Raw genomic sequence first — 14,190 nt, 5'->3', positions numbered from 1 at the left:
TCTGTTTGTTGTCTGTTACCATGGAGACAGTTTCTGTAGAGCTATACAGTAAACATTCTGTTTTATTCTGTGTCATGTTATTATAAGTTACAGTCCCCTATTATAGCCCCTACAATTCTGGAATCCATTTCCTACATGGAATCCTACACTAGCTTCTTGAGGAAAGGAGTTTATGTCCCTTCAGCCTGCAGTTTCAGAACCTTTGGAGGTCCTTCAAGTGTATTGAGAGCAGGAACAGGATTTCTTGGGTGAAGGTCTTCCTGAGTATAAAATTTGAAGGGTGGTTTGTGTGGCCATGGGCACCCTAGAAGTCCCAAACTGCCTATATTATAATCCACTACTGTGTCCCCATCATAATCCTCCCTGACCATGCAGCCCAATGTTGAAGCCTAATAAAATCTCATCTTCAATTTATCCAACACATTTTCAAAGAATTAGACCTGATCAATTACTATTAGCCATAAAATATCAAGATGTGGTTCCAAAGAAGATTTATCATGGGGGAGTAGTAACCCTACTCACAGAACATTGGCCATCCCAAAAAAGAAGAGGGGGGGGGGGTGTCCAGATCAATTCATAAAAATCCCAACAATCTAGCGAATGGGATTGCCTTATTCCTGATAGAGAACTGGAAGCAAGTTTTTAGTTTGTCTCTTATATGAAGGGGCTACACCCCCCTTCGGTTTGGAGAAATTGGCCACAAACAGAGTGGAATTTGTGGCCCTCAACATAAAACTTGCCACATTTCGCCTTTTAAATTACCACAACAGAAGAGTCGACAGAAAACCAAACCTTGAATTTATCTAGAATTGTGATGAACCCAAAAAACTTGAGGTGTTTCAGAAAAACGCTTTTAAAACTTGACCATCTCATCTCAATACTAATGTGAAGCCCAGTAGACAATATGGCTGCCCCCTCTATGAATAATGGATGAGAATAGTTTAAATAAGCCATCGCTGATTACAGCCCATCATAGGTAGACACATTACAAGGGATCTCAATCTGAGATGTAAAGATAATTAATAACACGCATCTCGTAAGTACTCGGAGATACCCAAAAGTCACACAGGCCCAAGAAGACTTAAGTAAGATGTTTTAACTGAGTGAAGTGATATCATCTTCCATCTAAGAGCAGCAATTATGAGGAAAATGTAATTACCAGGCACATTTCCCTAGTTGATCCAACCTATGATGGAGAGGACTGCTCGTCACACTATTCTATTTCCTAAGTGCATCACTAATAAACCAGATTGAGAAAAGACAAATCTCCACAAACATTAAAACGACATTACTTCAATCTTGGGAAAACCGGTTAAACACAATTCCTTGAGTTTCCTCTAATCACCTATAATGCCATGTTTGGATGTTTGGGCAATTTTGGTTACCTTGTCCGGTAATGGATACTGGCTGATATCAGCAGAATCGGACTTAAGACATTTTTTGTTAACAAGTTTGCTCTTCTAGTGCTTATGCTCCACCTCAATGTTGGTCTTCCTGGTAAGTCTGGTATTATATTCCAAAATAAGGTAGATATCTTCACTGGCTTATCCAGATGGTCAGATGTATGAGAACAACCTTACTGAGTACTATGGGGCAGATTTACTTACCCGGTCCTGACGCGATCTCCGCGATTCGGGTGTGCCGCGATTCACTAAGGTCGTGCGTCCAATTTCCTTCATGTGTCGCTTCCCCGCTCAGGTCCGCCGGAGTTCACCTTCTTCCTGGTGCATGTAAGTGATGATCTTGTGACACAATTTCGTTTTTAAATTCTGAATCCGTCGGGTTGTCCGATGGCCACGCCCCCGACTTCTGTCGCATGCAAGCCGGCGCAAGCAAAGAATGCTTTCTTATCCATATTGTTGGTTGGATTGGTGTCTGTGCCCTGGGTGACTCCGGCCCCGACGGGCGTTTCGGCTCAAATGAGCCTTCTTTGCTTGTTTTAGGCTGTCCACACTGTTGCACTTCATGTAATGAAGCAGGGGTTGCTTCAGTTGATACATTTCACACTGCAATTGAGTGTGGTCTAAGCCACTACTAACAATACTTAGTGATTCGGTCTCTGTAATGCCATGAGGGTTGTCTCTCTTGTCCGCGCACCAATACCTGGTGGTTGCACATTTTTATACTTTGTTCATTGATATTCTTTTGTATGTTTAACCAATAAAGATTTTTTCACATGATCCTTTTTTATATGATCTATGCTTTGGTATGTTCACCTTGTGTGGACACAATAGGTTTCTCTACCATGGAAACACATACAATGCATTGGTTCTATTTATACAAAATTGTTTATGATTTTTGGAAATCTTCCTGATGTTTATCTGTAATGAACACAGTGTTCTGCCTTGGGGTTGATACAGTATGGACGGAGCAGTCTGGCTGCAACCATAGTATCCAAAAACTGATCACCAGTGGTGTGAACCCCCTCTGATTGCCTCTTAATGACCTATCCTAGCCACAGCACAACAGGAACTGTAACAGTTGGTACCAAGCTTTCCTAGGAACTGACAATCATAAAAAGTAGATGACTAAACAGAAGAGGAGAAATCATGGCCTCCCAAAAATAAAATAAATCATTCTAAAATGAATATCATGATCCTATACAGGTAGGAGAGCAATGTTCCTGGGCAAACACGTGCTGTGATTTTTAACAGCACCCAAAAGGGAGATAGATCATGCTGACTTATACGCGTGTGTCGCCAATACTGATGTCATCTTCTGGCATTTCACCTGCTCCACCCTCTCATCACAATCTCCGAAAGGTCCCAAATGTTATCTGGATGGGATCCATATGATTAGAGCATAAAGAGATTTTCCCTGTTTAATCCACCTCTCTGTTTCCAATTATATTTCAAAAAGGTTGTCTGAAGCGTTGGCAACTCTTCTCATCTCGACGTCTTCACCAAAAAACCGACAGAAGGCTTTAACCCTGCCGGGAAAGATGGCTGCGCTTTGTGGAGAGAAGAGGCATTAGCATATGTGTGTGCCTGACAAGCGAAGACACAATTAGTGATGGGCACAATGTGTAGTCCCGTAGTCTAAGAACACAATGTTCCTTATCTGACCTAATAGCAATGTATTTAAAGTTGAGTTCATACATGATAGAGGTGCCATCATCAAGGGTTCAGCTGGAAAGACGGGTATTGCAGATGGCAAGAGTGGTACAATCCACAATGCCATGCTGAATATATATTGAGACCTACAGGAGTGTCAATAGGCTCCCCTGAAGACTGGATTCTTAGAACGATGGCTGAATCTTTGCATAATGGCTTCCATTCTAGGTGTTGGCACTGCTTCTGTCAGAAGCTATACAGAAGTCTGGCCGAAGCCTCCAGTCAATGTACACTGGTTGTGCTCTGTGACTGTGGAACAGCTTCTGTACCATTCAATAAGACTTTGTTGGCTCCGCTACTACAGGTAAGGAATTGGAGCTGAGATGCAGTAACACAGCTTGTCCACCACACCAGTTATGTATTGATCCGGGGGCAGGCAGAATTAATCAACCACTGGGGATCCTAATTGTCGAAGCCCAATGATCTCATAGTTTTGACCTATCCTTTTAATAGGTTATCAATGTTAAAAAAAGGGGGCTGGAAAAGCTCTTCAAGAATTAGTGCTTTGGCCAGCAACTTTTCCATGACCTGGAATCAAGTGGATGGGGCCAGGTAGAGATCGCTGTATAACGAAACCTAATTCAGTGCTGTAGCCCATATACTCTCATGATAAGTGAGGATCTCAGAAGTTGAAACCCCAGAGATCATAAAATGAGGTCACATTGGATAAACCCTTTACTTGCAGTCAGGGGCAGATTTATTTGTTGCCTCCTCTGGACAGATCAAGCAGACCAATTGCTCTGCCATTCGGAAGAAAGCTATGTATTACGAAAATGCCAGTATTACGAAAATGCCTTAGGGCCCAAGTAACACCACATTTGCCAACTTGCCTCGTAAGGACACCAGAACTTCAAGATTTACTGTAAACTACATAAATATAATGTGGCCAGGTGTATTCCATGTAAATGAGCGTCAATAACGTGGGCGTTAGGAGAGTATACCTTCCATAGGTGCACACCGGCACATAGAAAACATAAACATGTGTTCATGTCGTCTGTTTCGTGGGAAGCGCAGGTTACAGGTCTACGATGAGCGCTTGTCATATAATGAGAGGTTTGTATATACTAATTATTCTGGTTAATTATCCTCAATCAGACAATTTACTCCTGGCTGACGCGGAGCCGACAGTCCGTCGTGATGTGCGATTCTAGACCTGTACGAGATGAAAATTTTCCCTGTGAATCCTGCTTGGGAGTGATATTATTAAAAACACTCAACAAATCCAATAAACATCTTTGCCCAAAGCGATGAACAAACAAAGCAACTCATTTTCTTTAAATATTTGGCGAGTACACGTCCGGTATATAAACTCATACATTTTTCATGTTCATTCATATTGCGCATTATATGACAACAGTGAAGGTATTATACGACGTGGAGGCTCAAAACAGACTGCTGTATACATCAGAAGCAACTTAGAAATCTCATACACAAAAGCATGCGGCTCCCTCCATGGTCTACACTTCAAAGTATAGCACTTAAAGGAAATGTTGAACTCATGTGCGTAGTATTGGCCATCAATCTATTACCGAAAGGGTCTAACCCCGATGCCCCATGATCACCACTGCTCTATAGTTGATGGATCCCCAACTGAGAAAACACAGTTACAGTTGGATAGGGCCTCCAGGTTTAGGTGTTTTTAAAAATTCTTTCATTTGCCTGGAAAACCCCTTTATAATTAAACTTTAAGCCAATGCATCCCTCCGAGGGCCTACTTAAATTAACTTCTCTGGACACATTACAAGTTCCGAGGATTTCTCTTTCCTTACCAGTGAGAATTCGAAATGGGGCAAATCAAAGCCCCCATTTCAAAAACTCCCAAAGTCCGCCCTCTATGATATCCCTAGTTCCAACAATGGAGCTGAAGAAAACAATCTGGTTGTCAACTTATTTGTTTCTTGAACGAAAATTAAATCGTGAGCATTTGTGAGTCTACACTATACCTAAGATCGACAGGTTCTCGTGACCTGCCAAGAAAAATCCCACCGTGAGCAATGAAAGACTGTGGAAATATCCAAATAAAATCATTTCTGTAGGGTTTACGGTAAAAACACTTAATTACACTCTATAATAAGAGCAAACACTGAATATATACCTGGTACATCAGTGAATGTCTCCCCGAGCACCGACAGGCAGAATGGCAGCCCCTGGTCTTTCAGTTTCATCATAATTTTGAAGAAAGTCTCTGGATCTTTATCATGTTCCCTAAATGAAAGGAAAAAGAAAATATGTTTACTTGGGAAGATAAAAAAAACTCACGAGGGAGACGGCTGAGGTTCTCGTTCTGAGGAGATCATTTTCGGGGGCCGGAGGTATTTCAAAAGCATTTAATGCTTTCGCCCTATGGCCCCGATTCTTCACTCCTCGACTGCGTAGAAGGTTACGAGTACTTTTTAGCTGGAAGCCATTGGCTTCTGATCATTGCACAATCAAGGTTTTTCCATGGTGTATGTTCAAGTTGAAGAGTTCACGTGGTCATCAGAGCTAATGCTTAGATAACGTAACACTTGTTTTTCCATTTAGAGGAGTTTTCTCTCCAGGTAATTCAAGGTTTAGATCTGAGTCTTTCGATGCTCTTGGCTACGGTTAGCAAATCGAGAGAAACGTTGCGGAGAAAGAGTTTGAGAAAGAAGTTTTGTTGAATTATCAACAAAAGAGATTTCAGCCACACACTGGATGTGATGTTACCAGCCACTAGATTTCCGAGCAGGTTAAGAGGAAAATTGAGGCTAAAATGCCAGTTAGAGATAAATGACTGCAGCTGAAGGTTCGGTTGCAGATCTCATAGGGGGGGGATGACAAAAAAAATCAGCGGGGAAATATTGTAACAGCGCTTTCGAATCCTGCAAACAATTTTAATAATTGCCGTAACTCACAGAACCTCGGAGACCTCTGCTCCCATTTATTTCCCCAGTGCAAAAGTAAAGACGCATAGACAGACAGACAGTATCAAAAGTCAGTATCCATTAACTTTGAAGGCAAAACCAGTGGAGAATTGACTTGAGACTGGGACATTATATCTGGATGGGTTTTTATAGATGTTGTACATGCTGAACACTTGGAGAAGTTCTCCACCACGCAGTTTTTCTAATAAATTACTGGTGGTCTGAAAAATGGTTTTCAAGGAAGGAGGAGTCCATGAGGAAAAGTGCAATAAAAACTGGAGAAAACTTAGCCTCTCACGGAAAAAATATGTTCATGCGTTGTGGTTCTCAATCTAACAGATTTAGGAAGGATTGATAGTCCTATGACTCCTTATTGACCCCGCTGTGTGGCTATTTCTCCTGATTTGGCCAAACAATATTTGCCATTAGCAGAGAGTTGAGGGAGAGTCTGAAGGCCCAATATACATTAGATGGTCAATGAAACTGTTTCCTAAGTATTCACATAAGGCAATAGATTTCTGAAACCGGACATATAGGGGCTTATTTACGTGCGCACACTTTCAAGGGATTTTCCGACATCTTCTAGGGATTACAGGTATTTAACAGGTGTCTGCGCTGGGATTGTGTCGCACGCGATTGGTTTTTGGCGCAGCTGCGTTGGCTTCCATGTGACAAAAATTGGGGGATGATCCGACTGATTCGGACTGAGAGAAGGATTTGACTTTCAAATTGTGTCGCAAGACAATGCACTTACACGCAACAGGAAGAAGAAGGTGAACTCCGGGGACCTGAGCGGGGAAGCGACACATGCAGGATATCGGGCGCAGGATCTTAGTGAATCGCGGCACAGGGCATTATACACGGACAATGCACTTTCGGTAAACTTCGTCGGACAGGTAAGTGAATGTGCCATGGGGGCCATGGGGCCCACAAATAAAATCCAGGTTCTCAGGTCTTAATAATTACAAGGTATAATTCCAGAAAGATGACGATTGAGGTGCTCTGTTTGCAGGAATGAGTGATGAATACTGTATCCATCACTCATTCTTGAGCGCCTCAGTCCTCATCTTTCTGGAATTATATCCTGTATCTACACCCTTTGGACACCCTGGAGCGTCAATAATCCTGGAGGATTTCGACTACTACAGCAGGACTGCATTTTCATTCTTACACCAGGTGAGTGCAATCTATTAGATTGTCTATAGGGACATTTACACTAGGGTTTTGTTCCCTTGTCTTTCTCTTTTGTCTTTTCCCACCTACCCGAGAGACCCCCTCACCTGGGACTCTCACTACAACCTCCCAGGTTGTCCTTCATCTTGAGATCTCAATAATTGAGATCAGTTTGAGTCTCTGACAGTGGGAGACTTTTTGTATGGAAAACAATGCATACCAAAAAAACTTTGTGGACATGGCATGAATAAAGTCCTATTTTTGTATGTAGCATTGTGTAGCAAGACCTGATTTATCCAAGTGTCTTGTTCCAGAACATTGCATAACATTAAGAAGCTCTTTGTGAAATTTGTCGCTCAATGTCCTCTATGATCGAAAGTCACTTTGGCTCAAGGCTATAAGAAAAAAAAGATCAACAAATAACAAAAAGTAAACAACAAGCAAAAAGTTCTACAAAGTTGTAACAAACTTTCTCTGGTTGAAGGTCAAGTACTGGATAAACAGGCAACCGAGGAACACCTACAAAATCTCCGCCGGGTTTACATTGCGCTCCTTAGGTGAGGTATTAGCAAAGCTTATTTCTTCCCATTTCCGCAGCTTTATTTACTCATTCCCCTGTGATCAAACTGATTTCCATGATGTGTCTCTTCTTAGTTTTAATACCCGTTTTGCTTGTCATATAGACACAGGCATTTGCTATGAAATAATGAAACCATTTCAAAGACAAGGGAAAATAACGAGTTGAAAGAAGTAAACTCGATGTTTTTTTTTTTCCGTGTTTTTTTTTTAATTAACTGATACACAGCCCAGTACATATACATATATATATATAATCATAGAAAATAAGGTTAATTAACATAAAAATCTCACTAGTCGACACGCAGGATTTTTTTTTTTTGCATTTTAAGCCCGGCTGCAGTAAGTGGCTTGATTTGCCAGTAATGACCCAGTTCTTCTAATGAGTAACATTAACCCCTGGCTGTAGCTGTCCAGGACTTAATTGTCAACTAAAGCTGGAATAGGAGTTTGTCGACGTGCAGGTATGTGGTATATTAGCTCATTTTAGTTCTACCCTTTAATAAATAAATCTGTTTCCAGGGCAACAAGGACACAGGCTCCATCGCCTCCCCTTTTTTTCCCTCATTTCAGAAAGAATTAGATTTTCACACCAAGAATATGCAGGAAAGGCAAAGCCCTTGAAAGTAGAGAAATGTTGATGGCAGGTTAGAAGGTAAACATCCAAAAATGATGCCCGTTGTCCATTATTTATTGGGTTTTACGACTATAGGAGAAAAATAGGATTTATTAAAGGACAAAAAATTGGGGGTTCTATTTTTTCTTTTTTTCTGTCAACTCTCCGTTGCATTTTCCAGTCCATGACCTAAGGGCAATGGTGAATCCACTATTTTGATGTGTTATAGTTCTACTATATGAATTAAATAATGGATACATCCATTGTTGGTGACCATTTACCATAGTACTAGAAAGCAATACAACACATGACCGTGTGGTCCTTCGTTTACACTCTTATGGCCTTTTAATTCCGCCTTCCACGCTGTCGACCCCTTAGAAACAATCTCCATAACCATCTAGGCACTTCCCCATCACGACCTATCGTCTGAGTAATATATTTACCGATATTGATGGAGTTTTTTCAATTACAGATTGATTTACGGGGAGAAGGTATTAAGCTGCGGCCCATTTTGCGGCTCATCTTTCCATTGAGCAAAACACTTGGATATGTTAAAATTTTACATCCCAAAGCTTTTTCCTCCATTTTTTGTCACCAGACAATAACCAGGACACCATCAGGCATAAAAGATTGTTGGCTGGTGGTGCTGTAATTGGCAAACTTAATGATATTCATCTTATACATGTATAAAGCTACCTTAATGGGAACCGGTCATCAGAAATTCACCTAATAAACCACTACCTATCTGTTGACAAGCAGCCAAACACCTTCTAGATCATGTTTCTTTCATGACCCAGTGTGGAGGAATCATCAAGAAAATTCACTTTAAAGTGAGATGTAAACTGGTTGTATAAAGTCAAGTAGGCGGAGATTTTAACACTGAAGTCAAGCTTTTTCTTCCTCAGAAAGCCTCCTTCATTGTAATTGATGGTCCTGAATCCAGAGACCTAACTAACCAGATCTCCTGAAGTCCCATTCATGATTTCAATCACAGAGGAGGAGGCTTTCAGTGCTCCTCACCTTGACTTCAGTGTTAAACTCTCCTCGTACTTGACTATATACAACCAATTTACATCTCAATTCCAAGTTGATTTTCTGGATGATGCCACCACACCGGACCATGAAAGAAACAATAACTAGAAGGTGTTACGCTGCTTGACAATACTCTGGTAGTGGTTTATTAGGTCAATTGCTGATGACAAGTTCCCTTTAAGAGTAGGGAGAAGATTGTAGAACAAATGCTTAGGAAAAACATGAGCTCAAATCTGAGAAGTTGCCCGAGTCTTGGTCATTGTTTCATGTGATATCAAGAATAACGCACAAAACCTGGTCCTAAAAAAAAGTACACACTGAGATATAACCAACAGTCACCAATCAGTGATCACTGTAACAGTACCATTCAGCAGTGACATCACTATTCCTACTTCTGTGGCCCCAAGAAACGGACGTGGCAATGAAAGGATGTCCCGTTCTTCCACTCCGGCTGCAAGTTTATACCCAGAGAGTAGGGTCAGCACCCAATTAAAAATGGTGGATAAAAATGGTGGGTCACCTCATAATCTGCTCCAAAATCTGCTGTGTGAACAGAACCAACCAGTGCCCAACTGTTGTAAAACGACCACTATCATCAAATACGCTGGAAAGTCTTGGATGGGAACAGAAGTAGATATAAATATATGTAACAGGGTTTACGCTGCTATGATCACAAATGTAAATTCTCTACATAGAGGGGAAACATCAATTTTGGAATTTTCAACATTGGCAGAGACACTAAAACCTAATAAATTAAGTCCATATGCAGTTGGCACCAAGGTGTGAAGCTTTTCATCCCGATACCAGTGGTGTGATACGGATATCAAGGGTTAACCTGCAAATATGGAACAGTGATCCCAATTATGAAGAAAAACTCTCATCCGGAAAACCGTAAGTCCCAAGTATTCTGGCTAATAGATAACATACCTGTATCTGAAACGCAGATCTTCGGGATGATGGAAATATCCAGTAGAAGGATTGTAGTTTAATACTTTGGAGCAGAGACGAGGACCGGTATCAGGAGTAAATATGTCTTCCATTAGTCATTAATATTGTCTTTGGCAATTTGGGAAAGTCATGTGGGGACAAGCCACCTCGTCTAAGACGCCGTATAGAGAGCACACAGGGCTACATAGAAACCTTCAAAGGAATGTAAGACCAGTGTAATTATCGTATATTCGGAAGACTCCTTAAAAGTTATGCCCCCCCCCCATCACATTATGGTAAAATCCTAACAACTACACCAAGCATGGCGACGTTACCGGTAACGTCTTGGTCAGTTCATGAACAGTTAGGCTCAGTGTACATCTGATTCTTCAAATAAAGAAACAATTAAAGGTATATATAAAAAAAAAAAAATGATATATGGCTGGGGACTTTTTAAAAATAATAGAGAGCATATACTTACCTCTCTCCCGGCTCCTGTTCAGCTGTGGTGCTGGCCGTAATTGCCAAGTCTCTTCTTATAGAGACGGGCGATGAGGTACCAACCAAAGCAGCGTGTCTGCTACAGCATCAGTTTCAGGCAGCCGAACTGGATCGGAAAGAGAGGTAAGTATATGCTCTTTATTATTTTTAAGGCCCCCTCAGTCACATATTACATATTTTATTACCTGGACAGCCCCTTGAACGGCACAATAATGGCGGACTATATCGAGGCCCACTAAGCTTTTACTAGACTAGACTGTAATTTAGTAATCCTGGAACCCAACATAATTTGTTAAAAACTTTATCTTTGTAATATGTAAATTACCTGCTAAGGCCCCAGTAGTAGTGCCGCCTCCTTGCGCCTCCTCTCAGCACTACTCTTCATCTTTGTGTCTACACTGCCGACTTCTATGGAGCTACTGCCTGATGCCGATACGGGAGCCAGAGACACGCCGCATGTAGTAGCCTTAGCAAGTTAATTACATTTTACTAAAATATTTTCAACGAGTTAGGTTAATTTCCAGGAATATTAAATTTTAGAATGGGGTAGACGCAGGAGGAGGAATCTACCATCACATCTACTTCTGTAGATTCCTGGGGGACAGTATTTGTAATAATTTTTTTTTCCTTGCAAGTTTTCCACTGTCACTGGGGCAACTATAAGGCCCCCAGTTACAGGGGAAAACAAGCCCCTATGAGGGCAGATGTATGGGGCAGAGACAGCAGCTTTGCTTAACCTTTTCAGAGTTGTTGGTCACATGACAGTTGGAACTATAGAGCCGGCGGCCCCGGGGTTCCTGCATTGGCAGCATAACGGTACTCCAGCGCTGTGCAGTAAAGAAAGGAGAAGGAAGAAGTGACAACAGACCACCTCTCCTTCTCCCTAAGGCAGTGATGGCGAACCTTTTAGTGCCCGAGTGCCCATACTGCAACCACAAACCCTCATTTATCGCGAGGTGCTGACCAAAAATGAAAGCAGTAACTTATTGCTGTCTCTTCCTTAACAATGTTCAATCATACTGGCCTCCTGAGGACACCAACACAGTAGAAAGAAGGAGGGAAACTTTGCATCATTTTAGCTTCTTTCCAGTGTACCTCTGTACAAAGAGAATCATGGGGCCAGCAAGAGGTCCTCCAAAGATTAATTAGGCCCTTTCTACACATTCTCCCTCTTCCTACAGTCCCAAGTAGCCAAGTAAGTCACTTTAAAATATCACTGAAAGCAGAATCTTTGCTTCCAAGTTGCATGGAACTGCTGTAAAATTCTTTGAGTCCTGTCTGGTGTGCTGGGGTGATGGCCCGGGTGCCCACAGAAAGGGCTCAGAGTGCCGCCTTTGGCACCCGTGCCATAGGTTCGCCACCACTGCCCTAGGGTCTCTAGCTGTGGCTTACGGTCAAAGACCTGGTCCTGCTCCTGCAATTAATACGGGAACAGGAGAAACTACAGCAACGCTATAGACATCGGGCATGCAACGCAATCAAAAGACAGTGGGCAGTCAGGTTCTAGTTAAGGACGGCGGAAATCTCGAATTTTTTCATCTGGTAATATATAGCGAAGGTTGAGTTGAGGTTGCGAAGGACCTTGTGGCCACACCCATGGTGCACCATAATACTCCTTTGAATGTGAATAAAAATTAAGTATTTTAAAGACAAACATATTCGTATGACACAAGAAACCTCCATTTTTTTTTTTAAAGAAATGTAGGTTAATAACACAAGGTATCTCATCACTACAAGCCATAATTTCCATAGTACACCTATACATTGTACATCCCCTCTACGTAAATGGCACCGAGGTCCCTTGAGTAAATTCTGCCGTCTGCAAGGACACAGACAATAGGGCTACAGTATGGATATGATTTTGGACACCAGCCCCTATTAGTTCTCCTTCTCACCATGAATTCCTAATTGATTTAATTAATATCTAATAAGAAAAGAATCCTATTTGGCGTAATCCGGGATGCATACTTCATTAGTTTTCTCCATCTCAAAGCCATTCGCATCCTATTTGAATATCCTTTCATTTCACTGGGAAAAAGTGCAAGTGTTTTGAAGTTTATTGAAAACATGATGCCTTTAAGATGTATCCGTAGAGAGCTTTTGTAGTATTCACTAAAGAAAATCCACTTTGTTCTCCGAGATCCACACGTTACATTACCAGATGAATTTTTTAAAGCATTTTGCATAATGATAAAAAAAAAAAAAAACACAGTGACAGACTAGATATAGGATTTGTAATGCGAACATTTAACTTACAACATGGGAAGCGACTCTGAGAAGCGGTGACACGAGAGGAAGAGGATGGAAGGCAATAATGATCAGGGGGACGACTCCTTTCTTTGGAACGTAGGGGAAAAAAAAAATTATCCTGTAAAATTTAGCCATTTTGGTGCATTGCTAAATACTTTTTTTTTTGCTGCCCTTGAATAAAAACCACAAGATCTATTGGAAAGAGAAAGGATCTGAAAAGCTTATAAGGAGTCCAACACATTTCCATGGTCTCCTTCCTTCTAAAATCAATGTTTAAAATTATGCTAATGAGCCTGTAGGGCTCTGGGACTCTGAGCACTTTCCATCCCACTCTGCTCTGAAACTCTCACTGCTGCAGTAAGATAACAACAGGCAGAGGGAAGGGGGAAGTACTGAGGGAGTTATAGGGAGGGTAATACAGTGTAACAGCCTGTGAACCTGTAGCACAGATGCTACATTAGCATAATTATAAAAGTTGAAGAAAGGAGGAGGTGGATAACAAATATAAGATGATTACCACAGTCCCGGTGCCTGGATCTATGAGTAAGGTTTATGAGGGTGGATTTTGGACTTTGGTTTTGAAAGGAACACTATAAAACATTGCACTGCATGAATTATTTTTGGCTTATTTATGGCTATGTTAGGGGCAATTTTATAAGGGTCCTTAAGAGTTTTGCTCAGTTCTTTCAGAAGTTCATTCAGGATCATCTTCCCCTCATTGACGAACACAATCAATGCTGTTTGCCTTTTTTTCTCTTCTTGTTTTGCTAAAGGTTTTTGCTACTTTCCATAAAGGGAGTTAATGGATAATGGAGAAAAAAAATGGGGCCACCAGCTTCTGACAAAATGGGGCACATTTACTAAGGGTCCGTCGGATGCATTTCTGTCGTGTTTCCCGAATATTTCCGATTTGCCCTGAATTGCACAGGGGTTTTTGGCGCACGTGATCGGATTGTGGTGCATCGGCGCCGGCTTTCATGCGACAGAAATCAGGGGTGTGGTCGTTAGACAATCCGACTGATTCCCCGAGGTGCGTTGTCTGAGGAGGATGAAGTCCGTGGTGATTCACTAAGATCATGCGCCCGATATCCTGCATGTGTCTCTTCCCCGCTGAGGT

The 14,190-nt window shown here is 41.6% G+C and overlaps 1 protein-coding gene across 6 annotated transcripts in view; it reads right to left on the bottom strand.

The window, feature by feature from the left end:
• Positions 1 to 14,190, bottom strand: part of GTDC1 (glycosyltransferase like domain containing 1) — a 224,532-nt gene that overhangs the window by 107,902 nt on the left and 102,440 nt on the right. For all 6 annotated transcript variants that reach the window (XM_072122217.1, XM_072122213.1, XM_072122216.1 and 3 more), the window contains one exon: positions 5,209 to 5,318. In XM_072122217.1, the coding sequence (XP_071978318.1) occupies positions 5,209 to 5,318 (110 nt within the window). The remainder of the gene's footprint in view (positions 1 to 5,208; positions 5,319 to 14,190) is intronic.

Source organism: Engystomops pustulosus, chromosome 8 (assembly GCF_040894005.1).
Source record: "Engystomops pustulosus chromosome 8, aEngPut4.maternal, whole genome shotgun sequence".
NCBI lineage: Eukaryota > Metazoa > Chordata > Amphibia > Anura > Leptodactylidae > Engystomops > Engystomops pustulosus.
The sequence above is the reverse complement of the archived record's forward strand: the minus strand, read 5'-3'. Positions and strand labels throughout refer to the sequence as shown.